Genomic DNA, 13149 nt, shown 5'->3' on the forward strand with positions numbered 1-13149 from the left:
ACATAAAACTTGGAGCTTAATTTGTCTCTACCGGAAATTTGGTACATATGGCATATCAGGTAGTGTAAGATGTTACAACATGCATAGCTATATAGCGATTGATCAGTTAGATGCATTGGTTTGACCCGTTGTTGCTGTGGTTGGCGACGGTGAAAATTACCCCTAATTACCAGTCAGTCACTTTGACTGTATACTAGGATTAAGGGACTCCCACCTCCAGGCCGGCTATATATAAAAGGGGTCTTGACTCTTGAACGGTGCAACCCTGCAAAACCAAAGAGTAGAGCAAGGAGGGAGGGAGAGAGAGAGAGACTGTTAACGGAGATGCAGGGCAATCAGGGTTTAATTCTTGCCAGTGTAATCTTCGTGGTCGCAATTGTACAGATGATGATTCGAAAGCGAAGAACGTCGCCCACTGCCATGAAATGGCCGGCAGGACCCAGGAAATTGCCCATCATAGGTAACATGCACCAACTATCTAGAGCCGATGGCTTGTTTCATGTGGCCCTAACCAAACTGGCCAAAGTTCATGGGAGTGTGATGACCATCTGGCTTGGTAGCTGGCGGCCCACTATTGTTGTGAGCGACGACGAGGTGGCTTGGGAGGTGTTGGTGAACAAGTCCTCAGACTACGCTGCTCGTGATCATCCTTACATTGACAAGATCATGTGGGCAGGGGCTCGCACCATCCACACATCTGACGCCAGCCCCCACTGGCACAGTCTTCGCAAGGGCCTTCAAAGCGGTGGCCTAGGCCCCCTCAGCATCTCCGGCCAAACCCACTTGCAAGAAAAAGATATTGCACAGATGCTCCGAGACATGCGTGAAGAGGCCTCCCTCAACGGTGGCCTTGTCAAGCCTTTTCACCATATTCGCCGTACCTCGGTGCGTTTACTATGCCGCCTTTGCTTCGGCCCCAACTTTGAAGATGCCAAGTTCTCCGAAGCAATTGATAAAGCCATTGAAGATATCATCCGCATCAGTGGCGTTGGCTATCTGGCCGACGCCTTCTTCTTCGGCCGACACTTCCCCGGCCTCAAGCACACATTCCAGGAGGCATGCGACCTGAAACGCCGAGTCGAGGATTTGATACGCCCTTTTCTCAGAGCAGTTCCTCCTCCAAACTGCTATTTGCACTTCCTTCTTTCCAATAACATCCCCGAAGATGTCACCATATTCACCATCTTAGAGGTATTCACACTCGGCATCGATAGCACCTCCTCCACCGCAACTTGGGCACTTGCTCTTTTGACCAATGAGCAACGAGTCCAACAAAAACTCTACCAAGACATCAAGAAGAACATAGACAGTACCCAACAAATTGTGAGGGTTGAGGATGTAAGCAAGCTGCAATATTTACAAGCGGCTGTGAAGGAGACGTTGAGATTGAAGCCTGTTGCTCCTTTGGTGCCTCACATGACTGCCACAGAGACCACTCTGATGGGAACAAAGGTGGCACAAGGTACCAGAGTGGTGGTAAACCTTCACGCTATACACTATAATCCAAATGTGTGGCCAGAACCGGAGAAGTACATGCCTGAGCGGTTCATGCCTCGTCAAGAAGAGGTTGATGAAATACGGCCGGGAACCACGAAACTATCTTATTTCCTTCCATTTGGAGGTGGAATGAGAGCTTGTGCAGGAATGGAGGTAGGGAAGCTTCATGTAGGGTTTGTAATAGCTAACATAGTTAATGCCTTTCAATGGTCTAGTGCTGTCGAGGGGCAACCCCCCGATTTGACCGAAGACTTCAAGTTTGTGCTCCTCATGAAAAATCCACTTACAGTGCGCATCACTGCTCGTCACCCTTGAGTTGGATTTAACATGGCTTATATAGTTTATATTTTGTAATATCCATGTATTTCTAATTCCACCATAGCCTCAGGGTTCATGTTGGACTATATTTGATTGCTATCTACAGTTTTCCACTTTACTTTGTGCACTAGTTTTCTTGATTAATATAGCACAATCTGTAACTTGATGTGTGAAATTCGGGCTCGGATCTACTACCCACCAGTTGTTTCCACACTGGGAATATCTCCCTTCTCATTCATTCATGGGAATCTGTGCCCAGTAATTTTTCCCGAGAATGACTGTTCAGCCCACCAGGATCCACTGACAAGATACAATTTATAAGGGGGCTGCTAATAGATTATGGGAACACTTCCTTTGTCATTGAGAATATATGCCTTGTCACTTATGGGAGAAATTTCCAATTAATACATTGTGGTGGTGTTCCTTGGGAACAGTTCTAGGTAGTATACTCCAGTGGTGAAATTTTGGGATGTGTAATGAAGGGAAAATATGGAATTTCTATGTACTAGGGTGTGATGGTCATGGTCGTAATGCAGGTTCGATTGGAACTATTGTAAATACTAAATAGTCTTAATATGATTTTTGGAAAAACAAATGCTTATTTTTGGAATATCTTTAATAGCTTAACATCCTCTTAGAGGTGGGGTGGTCCATCTCCTGGGGTGCATGCCTTAGTTAATGGCTATCGGGGTATCTCATGGGCACACAATCGCTCATGAGGACAATGCATGGACTAGCACTACGCCACGTACATGAAGGGGAAGCTTTGCATATGCTAATCCCATGTCTAAGTTGATTGAGCTACCTATTATCTAAGAACACGGATGTATTCAAAGCCAAGTGATTGCTTAGCATGTCATCATCAGCATAGGTTCCCTTTGGCATGTAAGCGTCACCTCCCATGGACCAGCAAGAGTAAACTCAAACACTCTCACCCACTATTGTATTTATCGCTTTTTTCTCTCTGCATTTATCTCTTATTTTCTTTGTATTTATCACCTCAGTATTGTAGTCTCTCTCTATCAATTCACTCACTCTCTTGATCTCTTCATACTAAATAAAAGGGAAAACCATTTCTCTCAAACTGTTTCATGCTATCAGAGCCTTGAAAGACTCAAACTCTCCTCCTCCTCCCTGATCACCATGACAACCTCAAACCCTCACCCAAACCACAACACCATCAATACCTCAACCAGTAAATCTGTGCTCCAATGTCACCCCAACTTATCTCCATCAAACTAGACCGCCATAACTATCTCCTGTGGTGTCTGCAAATGCTGCCTGTGTTGGACGGTCATCAACTAATGCCTTATGTTGATGGCAGTCTCAAGTGCCCACCTCGATACATCATAGGCTCAACCTCAACCAACACTAACAATCAAACTGAGAACCTTGCATACAAAGCTTGGATAATCCAAGACCAACTTCTGGTAAGTTGGATACTTCTTCTCTAATAGAACATGTTCTGTCAAATGTAGTGGGTTGTACTACATCTCATCAAGTATGGTCTCTTCTCTTGAAACCATCTATGCTCCTAAATCCAAGGGAAGAATCATACATCTGAGGTTAGATTTAAATGAATTAAAAAAAGGCTCACTCTCTATGGGAGACTATTTGCTGAAAATCAAGAATATTGTCGATTCCCTCTCTGCAACAGGAGAACCATTACCAGATTCATATGAACTGAAAATTGGAAATGGCTCAAGTTTGAAAATTAATCACATTGGTACCTCGACTATTCCTTGCTCTAATAAGCCATTACTTCTCAAAGATACATTGTATGTTCTAGATGTCACAAAAAATCTTTTATCTTTTGCTCGCTTTTTTAATGACAATAACGTCTTCTTTGAATTTCATCCATCTAAATTCTATGTGAAGGATCAGAAGTTGAAGCAAACTCTACTGGAAGGAATCATTGATCATGGCTTGTACAAAGTCCAAGTATGTACCGGACACAAACATTGACCCATTTGCCTATCTTGGGGAACGTGTGGTCTGAATATGTGGCATCAGAGATTAGGACACACTGCTACAAGAACCAGAATTAACTAACTAATTAACTCTCTCTCTCTCTTCCCTCCTATTATTTCCCTTGTTCATTAGCACTGCAATAGACAAAGACCTCCCAACCGATCAGAGCACTAGTCCCCATGACCTCCCATCTCTCTCTCCTCCTTGTTATAAGACTAAACCCAGTCCACCATGCTCTATTTTTCTTCTTTATTGTTGCCCAAATTAATCTATAAGACGCCATGACTCGTACTCCTATTCAAGCTTGACCGAAGCAAAGCTGAAATAGCCTGGCATTCAACTTTTTCATCATCGGAGTTTTGCTCCCGCCGTTGGGTTTTCTATGTTAAGAGCTAGCTCTCCCCTAAATTGGGAGCTCGACATCTGCTCATCTCTACCACTGTTCATTTGCCATCAGTCATTGAAGCCCATAGAAATCGTCCCAGTTGTCAAGTTTTTCTTCTCAATGTTAGATGATCCGGTAGGTTCCGATTCAAGTTGGTCGTGGTCGACAGTAGACTTCATCAAAAGCTCGAACCCTTAAACTAATTAAGTTCATGATCGACAGTTTCAACTATTGATTCCCTGATTCCCTCAAATCTAATGGCGAAAAAGTGAGAGGACCCATACTACATTTTATTTGAAACATGGTTTTTAAAAACGAACCTGATGGAGGGAGATTTGGCCCGACCTCGTAGCTCAAGTACACGTAGGCGTGACCTAGCTCAAACAGTGATTCAGCATGACAGTACAACAGACGTAAGCACAACTCGGTGGGGAGGTCCCATCGAGTTCAGCAGGCAGCTCGGCAGGTAAACTATTCGTCGAAAGCCGCCTCGCCCGCACCTCCTCCCCGGGGTTAAGGCACTTCGGGGGGTCCCGAGTTCGGGGCACCCTGACCCCTTTTGAGACCCGAGCTCCTCCCAATGGACCTCGGGCCACTCCCAAGCAAGAACGCACTGATTCTTCTTCGGACGCCCCGAGGCACAAAGACCTCAGGTCGGCTAGCTCGGCACAACCGACTGCAGGCAGCCCATCACTCAAAGGACAGTCCAGCTCAGGGAAATTCGCAGGAGAACAACTCGGTATACCATAGGAGGGCTTCCAGCCCGACCGCCGTACCCGACAAACCTGTGAATTGCAGGCATGTCCCCTCGCCGCGCCTGCCACCTTTAGAAAGGCGTCCCACACCTGACAGACACGTACCCTGCACGACGGCCCCGCGCGTGCCACCTCAACCCTGCCTGTAACGGCTATGGCAGACTGACAGTGGCGGTTATACCTGCCCTGTTAGAAGTCAGAGGGCTTGGAGCAACAGAATTCAGTTATAAGAAGCTTATCCTTAAGGAACAAGGCATCTGGAATAGCTAGCGCAACCTGCACTCTTAGTGTTCACTCTCTTTTAGCTTCTTGCACACAGTACTAACTTAAGCATCAGAGTGTTCCCGCCGGGAAACCCCCCGAGAGTTCTTCCTCCTTCTTCTCGTTTCAGGTACATCTCAGGAACCACGCGAGCGTCAGCTAGGAGTGACCGGATTGTGCTACATCATTTGGCGTCGTTTGTGGGAATCGCTTCAAAAAGCCTTTCCCTCCAAACTCTATCAGTTCCTTCTTCTTCCTTGAAACAACCCAATGCTCATGGCTTCTTCTAGCAACGTCGGACGAAACACGGAAATGGATAACTCCAGGGAACAACCCCAGCTTCCTACTGTCTGTATTGGACAGTTCACCGTCCCCCTCTCAGCAGACGAAATCCCCAGCTTGAACGTGCCTCTCACAATGGCACCTGTCATCGCCCCACTCCCTGCTACAGTCGGAATGACGTTCACCGAACCTTCGGTCGTGCCCCTAGCGATCAGTCCGAACCAGCTAGAGGACCTGGTGCAATGCATGAGGGCCATGCAGGCTCAAATGCAACAGTTCCAACAACTTCAACTCTATCAACAGCACATACTGCACCAGGTCTCCCAGTATCAGTACCAGCAGCAGTTCCCCCAACTGCCCCAACATCAGCTTCAGCAGCCTCAGCTCTCGCCTCAGCGCCTAGCCTCGCAGCAAGCCAAATCTCACCGCCAGAGCGAGCACTCCGGCCGAGGAGAGGCCCCCCAAAATCTCCCAAAAAATCAGGCCTCCCCCCACGACAGACGAGAGAGACCGGCTACCCCGATCTCGCCGCGGGCGGACAGGTCGGGAGGACCCCGGCTCGACAAGTCTACGTCACTGCGACAGTCGAAGTTTGGAACCCCGATCCTTGAAAACCGGTTCGAGATCCTGGCAACAGACTCCAAGCAGGACCCCTCTGTCCGTAGCCACCACCAGCAGACCGGGCCACTCGCTGCGCAAACCATTCTGGATAGAACGAAGGTGAGCAGCACGAACGCCGAGCCCATCAAGAAGCAGAGACGCCACCGCCGAGCTCGCCGATCTGTCACTCGCGATTTGCCCGAGCTCATGGGCAAAGAAGAGGTAGGCTTGGCCGAAGCCAAAGCTCCCCTCCTCTCGGTTTCGTCCCCCCTGTCTTCCGAACTCCTGGCAGTCCCGATTGCCAAGGATTTCAAGCCCCCCCCTCTTGATAAGTATGACCGGTCGTTCGACCCGAATGATCATGTAGATGCCTTTCAGTCACAGATGCATCTGGCACGAGCCAATGAGTCATGCATGTGCGTGGCCTTCTCCACTACTTTCAGGGGAGCGGCCCGCACATGGTACCGGAACTTGGCACCCGGGTCAATAAGAAGTTGGGCGCAGTTCACGCAAGCCTTCACGTCCCACTTTGTCACCAGCAAACGGTGCCCGCGAACCGAAGAAAGCATCTTCAATGTGGCACAAAGAGAGGGAGAGTCCATCCGGAGCTATATCAAAGGGTTCAACGACGCTTGTATGCAGATACCGCGCCTGGACCTCGCCGTACGCCTTGCTGCAGCCAAGAAGGGCGTGGTGCACAAAGAGTTCAAGTGGCACATGGTCGTCAACCAACCCACGACCATAACCGAGTTTCTAAAGCTTGCAGATAAGTTCATAGCCACTGAAGAAGAGATCAACCAGAAGGGCGAGGCCGCACCCGAAAAAAGAAAGAGAGAAGGAGAACCTTCCAGCCAAGGGGACACCCGAAGGAAAAAAGAAACAGTTCGGGGGGCAAAGCCGGGTCAACTATTTCGAGCTCCCACACCAGACCGAGCTGATTACAGTCCATTGAACGCAAAGCAGGCCGAAATCCTGATGGCGATCAAGGACGCCCCGTACGTGAAGTGGTAAAAACCTCCGTGACGAGATAGAGGAGCTCATCCATCGCGGATATTTGAGAAACTTTGTACAAAATAATAATAATAACAATAGTAATAGAACAGGTCGATAAGGGGAGCACAGCAAAGATGTTCCCGAGTCTAGCAGCAGGCCGGCCGAACAACTGCAGAGGCAGCCTCCAGAGGAGAGGCCAATTCAGGGGACCATCCACATGATAGTGGGAGGTTCGATCGTTGCGGGTTGCACCTCAACAGCAGCTCAGACGTCAGTTCGTGAGGCCACCCGGGAAGAGCAGAACCCTTCAAAGCGGCCGAAGACGAGGGATCCAATTTTCTTCACAGAAGACGATGCGCGAGGGGTCCACTATCCCCATGATGACGCACTCGTAATAAAGCTAAGAATCAACGACTTTGAGGTCAGGCGCGTACTCGTGGACTCAGGCAGCTCAGCCGATATCCTCCTCAAAGCTGCGTTTAACCAGTGTCAGTTGTAGAGAAGCGATCTGAGGCCTACGGACACCCCTTTAGTGGGCTTCAACGGAGAGGAAGTCCGCCCCCTTGGGAAAATAACAGTACCTGTAGAGATCAGCACATGGCCTTATGTGGTCAGATTCGAACACAACTTCTTAGTGGTAGCGACCCCCTCTCCCTACAATGCCATAATAGGTCGACCGATCACCCATGTCCTACGGGCGTTGGTCTCCACTTACCACTTGGCTATGAAGTTCCCAACAAACTTCGGTGTGGGAGTAGCGTGGGGCGACCAGCTCAAGTCCCGCAAGTGCTACGTTGCCGCCCTAAAAGGAAAAACCAAGGTGGCCGATGACCTCGAACTGGAACGACCCACGGAGCAAGGCGAAGAACGAGCCGCGCCCACAGAAGAAACAGTCGCCGTCCCGACCTCAACAGCAGACCCAGCTCGGACGCTTCAGATCGGTGCTTCTGTCCAAAAGCCCCTACGGTCCGAATTGGTAAGTTTTTTACTTCAAAATTTAGATATTTTTGCATGGTCCGCGGCAGAAATGCCTAGTATAGACTCCGAACTCATAACTCACAAGCTGAACACTGATCCTGTAGTTAGGCCCGTTAGACAGAAGAAACGCAACCTAGCCCCGGAATGGTGGAAAGCGGTCGACGAGGAAGTCGAGAAGCTCCTCGCAACGGACTTCATAAGAGAAGTCCAATACCCGAGCTGGGTAGCCAACCCCGTCCTGGTAAAGAAGGCCAATGGCAAGTGGCGCATGTGCGTCGACTACACCGACCTAAACCGGGCTTGCCTGAAAGACTACTTCCCACTCCCCAGAATCGACCGTTTGGTGGACGCAACCTCGGGGCATGAGTTGCTAAGCTTCTTGGACGCCTATTCGGGCTATAACCTGATCAAGATGGACCCGGCGGACAAAAAAAAGACTGCCTTCATCACGGAGTTCGGCCTATACTGTTACAAGGTTATGCCCTTCGGGTTGAAAAACGCAGGAGCAACATTTCAAAGGCTTGCAAACAAATTGTTTGCGCCGTTAATCGGCAGAAAAGTAGAATGCTATGTAGACGACATGGTCATCAAAACCCAATTCTCACATGAATTAATACAAGACTTGCATTCTGTTTTTTGAAATTTTTAGGTAAGTTTAACATGTGATTGAATCCAAACAAGTGTGTGTTCGGTGTGACCTCGGGTAAATTCCAAGGATACATCGTTAACTGGCATGGCATTGAAGCCAACCCGGATAAGGTTAAGGCCATCTTAGATATGAGACCACCCCGTAAGTTGAAGGAGGTTTAGAGGTTGAATGGCCGCATAGCCGTCCTGAGCCGCTTCATGTCCAAATCGACGGACCGCTGTCTGCCGTTCTTTAAGGCAATCAAGAGCAAAGGGTTCGAGTGGACCCGAGACTGTCAGTTTGCATTTGACGAGCTCAAGAAATACCTCGCTAGTGTGCCGATCTTAACCCGGCCCGAGGAGGGTGACGTTTTAGAACTGTACCTCTCGGCGAGCGACGAAGTGGACAGTTCAGTACTAATAAAGGAAGTAGATTGGGTCCAACGACCTATCCATTATGTTAGTAAAGTATTGCAGGGAGCGGAGACGAGATACCCGCAGATAGAAAAGCTAGCGTACGCACTGGTAATTGCAGTTCGGAAGCTCCGCCCGTAGTTCCAGGCTCACACTGTTATCATTCTCACTGACAAACCCCTGAGGCAAGTCTTACTGAAGCTCGAGGTCTTTGGTCGGTTAACGAAATGGGCCGTTGAGCTCAGCGAGTACGATCTCCAGTACAAGCCGCGAACTGCCATTAAGGCCCAAGCCTTGGTAGATTTCATCGATGAGTGCACATTCAGCTCTGAAGCCCCCAGGTCGGTTGAGCATGAGGCTCCCAATTCAGGTGAGCCCAAAGCTCCCAGGCCGGTCGAGTCCGAGCCCCGTGAGGTAGTAACCAGTGTGGCATCTCTCCTAGTTCGGCCAAGCCCGAGCTGGGATGAGGAGCCCTAGATCCTTCACGTAGATGGCTCCTCAAACTAGCAAGGCAGCAAAGCCGGAATAGTTCAGCACGGCCCAAGTGGCACGAAACTGGAGTACGCGCTACGCTTCGAGTTCGCGGCATCTAACAATGAAGCGGAGTACGAGGCGTTGATAGCCGGACTAGCTCTAGCCAGAGAAGTAAAAGACAAGCACATCGTTATCTGCAGCGACTCCCAGCTTGTGGTCAACCAGGTTATCGACGAGTACGAAGCTCGCGAGCCAACCATGATCGCCTACTTAGCCAGAGTCAGAGAGGCCCTGCTCAACTTCCAATCACACTTTATCAGACAAATCCCTAGGTCAGAGAACGCCGAGGCCGACGCCCTGTCCAAGTTAGTCAGCACCAGCGACATCACCATGAGAACCGTGTACATAGAGGACCTGCCTCGGCCTAGCATTCTCAGGGGGGCAGAGGAGGTCGCTCCCGTCGTTCAAGCAGAGCCGTGTACATAGAGGACCCTCCCTGCAGACCGTAATGCAGCTAGAAGGGTGCAGCGCCAGGCAACCAAATATGTCATGACAGACGAACAACTATACCGGAGATCTTACACACTCCCCTACTTACGTTGCTTACGACCCACCGAAGCCAAGCTCGTACTCCGCGACACCCATGAGGGTCTATAAAGTGGGCACTTGAGGGGCAGGGCCCTCGCCCAAATGGCACTCCGACAAGGGTATTATTGGCCAACAATGAAGGCAAACGCTATTGAGCTCGTCAGAAAATGTGACAAATGCCAAAGACATGCCAATATTCACCACCAACCCGCTGCCAACCTCAAGTATCTCACCAGCCTGTGGCCCTTTGCGCAGTGGGGCATCGATCTACTCGGGCCATTCCTGCCAGCAACGGGTGGAAGAAAGTTCTTAGTAGTGGCAGTGGACTATTTTACCAAGTGGGTAGAAGTCGAGCCCCTCGTGATGATCACAGCCCGAAATATCCAAAACTTCTTTTGGAAGAACATCGTGTGCCGCTTCGGATTACCTCGGGTGTTGATCTCCGACAACGGCAAGCAGTTAAAGGACATCAAATTTCAAGACTGGTGCCGAGACATGGGGATCCAATAGAATTTTACTTCAGTCGCGCACCCTCAAGCAAACAGCTAGGCAGAAGTCACTAACAGAGCCATCCTCCACGAACTAAAGGCACGGCTGGATTGAGCTAAAGGATTGTGGGCAGATGAACTACCCAGTGTCCTCTGGGCCTATCGAACCACGGAGAAGACCGCCACAGGAGAAACACCCTTCAATCTCACCTACGGTACCGAAGCAGTGATCCCCACAGAGATCGAAGTACCTACGTTGCGCCTAGAAACATATAGTGATCAAACAAACGAAGATGAGCTACGTACCAACCTCGACCTACTCGACGAAGTAAGAGACCTCGCGTACATTAGGACCACAGCCTACCAGTAGAGAGTAGCTCGGTACTATAACGCCAGGGTCAAGAGGCGAAACCTCCGCATTGGTGACCTGGCCCTTCGTAAAGTTATGGTGCCTGAGCCCGGCGCTGGCAAGCTCGGGTCCAACTGGGATGGTCCTTACCAAGTGAAATGAGTGCTCGGGGAAGGAACATACGAGCTCGAGACCCTCGAAGGTAAACAAATACCTCGGGCATGGAATATTGTCAACCTAAGACAATATTATCAGTAAAGAATCGAGTAGAACACGAGCCACTCCCTAAGCCTAAGGGGGCAAAATACCGAGCTAACATGACCTCGGCACATAAGACCCAGCCGTCTCTTCGGCATGGGCGAAAGTAAGGGTAAAACCCAGGAGCGGACTACGGGTCCCTCCCTAAGCCTAATGGCCGCAAGAAGACCCCAGTCACCACTTTGGCCTGGGTGAAATCCAAGAACAGACTACGGGTCCCTTCTTAAGTCTAAGGGTCACAAGAAAGCCCCAACTGCCACTTCGGCATGGCAAACTGACAAAAACCCAGTTATCTCTAACCCTTAAGGGAAAGACAGCTCGGGTATGAACCCTACGGTGCCTATACCCTTGCTGTTCTCACTCAGCTCGGAAACCCGATAGTCCGGGGTAACCCGCGCGACCCGAAGTAACATAACTTCACTTAGTTACCCTTAGCGCCAACTCGGTGACTTGACAGCTCAGGTAACCTATACATTAAATTGACCAAATTGAAGTCCACTCACACTTAGAAGTATTTTCGCACTCAGAGATACTCGAAAGAAACTATATTTCAATAAAAAGAGAGTTCAGGTACAAGAGTTTTTACCCAAGTTCAAAGGCTCAGGATAGTACATTCGCAGTTCAGAAAGGGAAAAGATTAAGTTACAAATATAAAGGGCAAACTACTTCGGGGGCTCACCGCCTCTATCAGGGACCCCCTCGGAGACAGTGTCTGGACCGGCATCCTCTGCTCCATCTTCGGGACCTTCATCCTCGGAATCGGGGTCATCTTTTGACTGATGCACGATGTCGTCAGTAATCCGCAAAGTAGTAATGGCACTCGTGTCCAGCTCAGGATAGAGGTGCCTGATCAGCCGCCAACTGAGCTTGAAGCCCTTACGGTAGGCCTCCGTCATCACATCGTCAAATCTCAAAGAGTTGACGTAGTCAATGACGGCTTGGGTCTTGGCCTCCTCGAGAGCACCCTCGAAGATTGCAGTCTTTTCCCTTATGTCCTCCTGGAGGTACCCCACTTCATGCTCTTGTTTCCCCTTCACCTCCTTGAGGTCTTGTACCTCGAGCCTCAGAGCATCCCGCTCAGCCTTGAGGTTGCTCACCTCGAGCCCTAAGGCCTCCTGACTGACCTTGAGACCGTTCACTTCGGCCCTCAACTTGTCTTTATCTCGAGCCAGCTCCCCCTTCTCTGACATTAACACCTCGATAAAACTCTTTTGAGCCGAGGCGTCACTCTCCAAGCAGTGAACCTGACAACGAGCTACCCTCAACTCAGTATGGGTTGCGCGAGACGGTTTCTCAGCCTCCAGAGCCCGCCTCAGATGTCGATCTGATTGGAGGGTCAAGGCGCGAATGGCGGAGTTCACCTACAAAAAGGAGAACCAGTTAAGAGGGAGACCACCAAAAAAAAAAGGAGGGGGACTCACCACCATAGTATGAGTGGCGGCTCGGGCGCTGAGCTAACCAGGAGTGAGTTCGGCCCACTCGCTGACCTCCCCCGAGTATGCAGCCAGCTTACTCTTCTTCAGGCTACACTGGGGGTTCAGGACGGTTTGGCTCCCCTGACCCTCTGAGCTAGAAGCCGTCATCTCCACATCGTGAGTGGAACTCTCGGAGGTCTCGGCGGCAGCGTCGGCAGGGTGAGCCCCGGCAGCAGCAGCGTTGGCCTCGGCAACGCTTTCTCTGGCAAGTCGAGTGGGCTTGGCAACAGGCTCGGCAGGCTTAACGACAGGTTCTGCCGTCACCTCGGGCCCCTTAGGCACAGCCCCCTCTTCCAAGTCTATGACGAGCATGACTGCCACCTCGGGCCCCGAGGCAGAGGCTTGCGGAAGTCGAGGCTCGACTGAAGCTTGTGGGGACCCAACGCGCACCTTCTTCGCCACGCGCTTCTTCCTCTTCATCTGGTGGAAGAGCTTC

The 13149-nt window shown here is 50.2% G+C and overlaps 1 protein-coding gene across 1 annotated transcript; it reads left to right on the forward strand.

Moving 5' to 3' along the window:
• The first annotated feature begins 249 nt into the window (after positions 1-249).
• Positions 250-1942, forward strand: LOC104604446 ((S)-canadine synthase-like). Its single transcript, XM_010268782.2, has one exon. It carries the CDS (start codon positions 325-327, stop codon positions 1810-1812), a length of 1488 nt encoding a protein of 495 aa, XP_010267084.1. The 5' UTR covers positions 250-324; the 3' UTR covers positions 1813-1942.
• The last annotated feature ends 11207 nt before the right edge of the window (positions 1943-13149 follow it).

Source organism: Nelumbo nucifera, chromosome 5 (assembly GCF_055504915.1).
Source record: "Nelumbo nucifera cultivar China Antique chromosome 5, China Antique-T2T, whole genome shotgun sequence".
NCBI classification, from domain to species: Eukaryota; Viridiplantae; Streptophyta; class Magnoliopsida; order Proteales; family Nelumbonaceae; genus Nelumbo; species Nelumbo nucifera.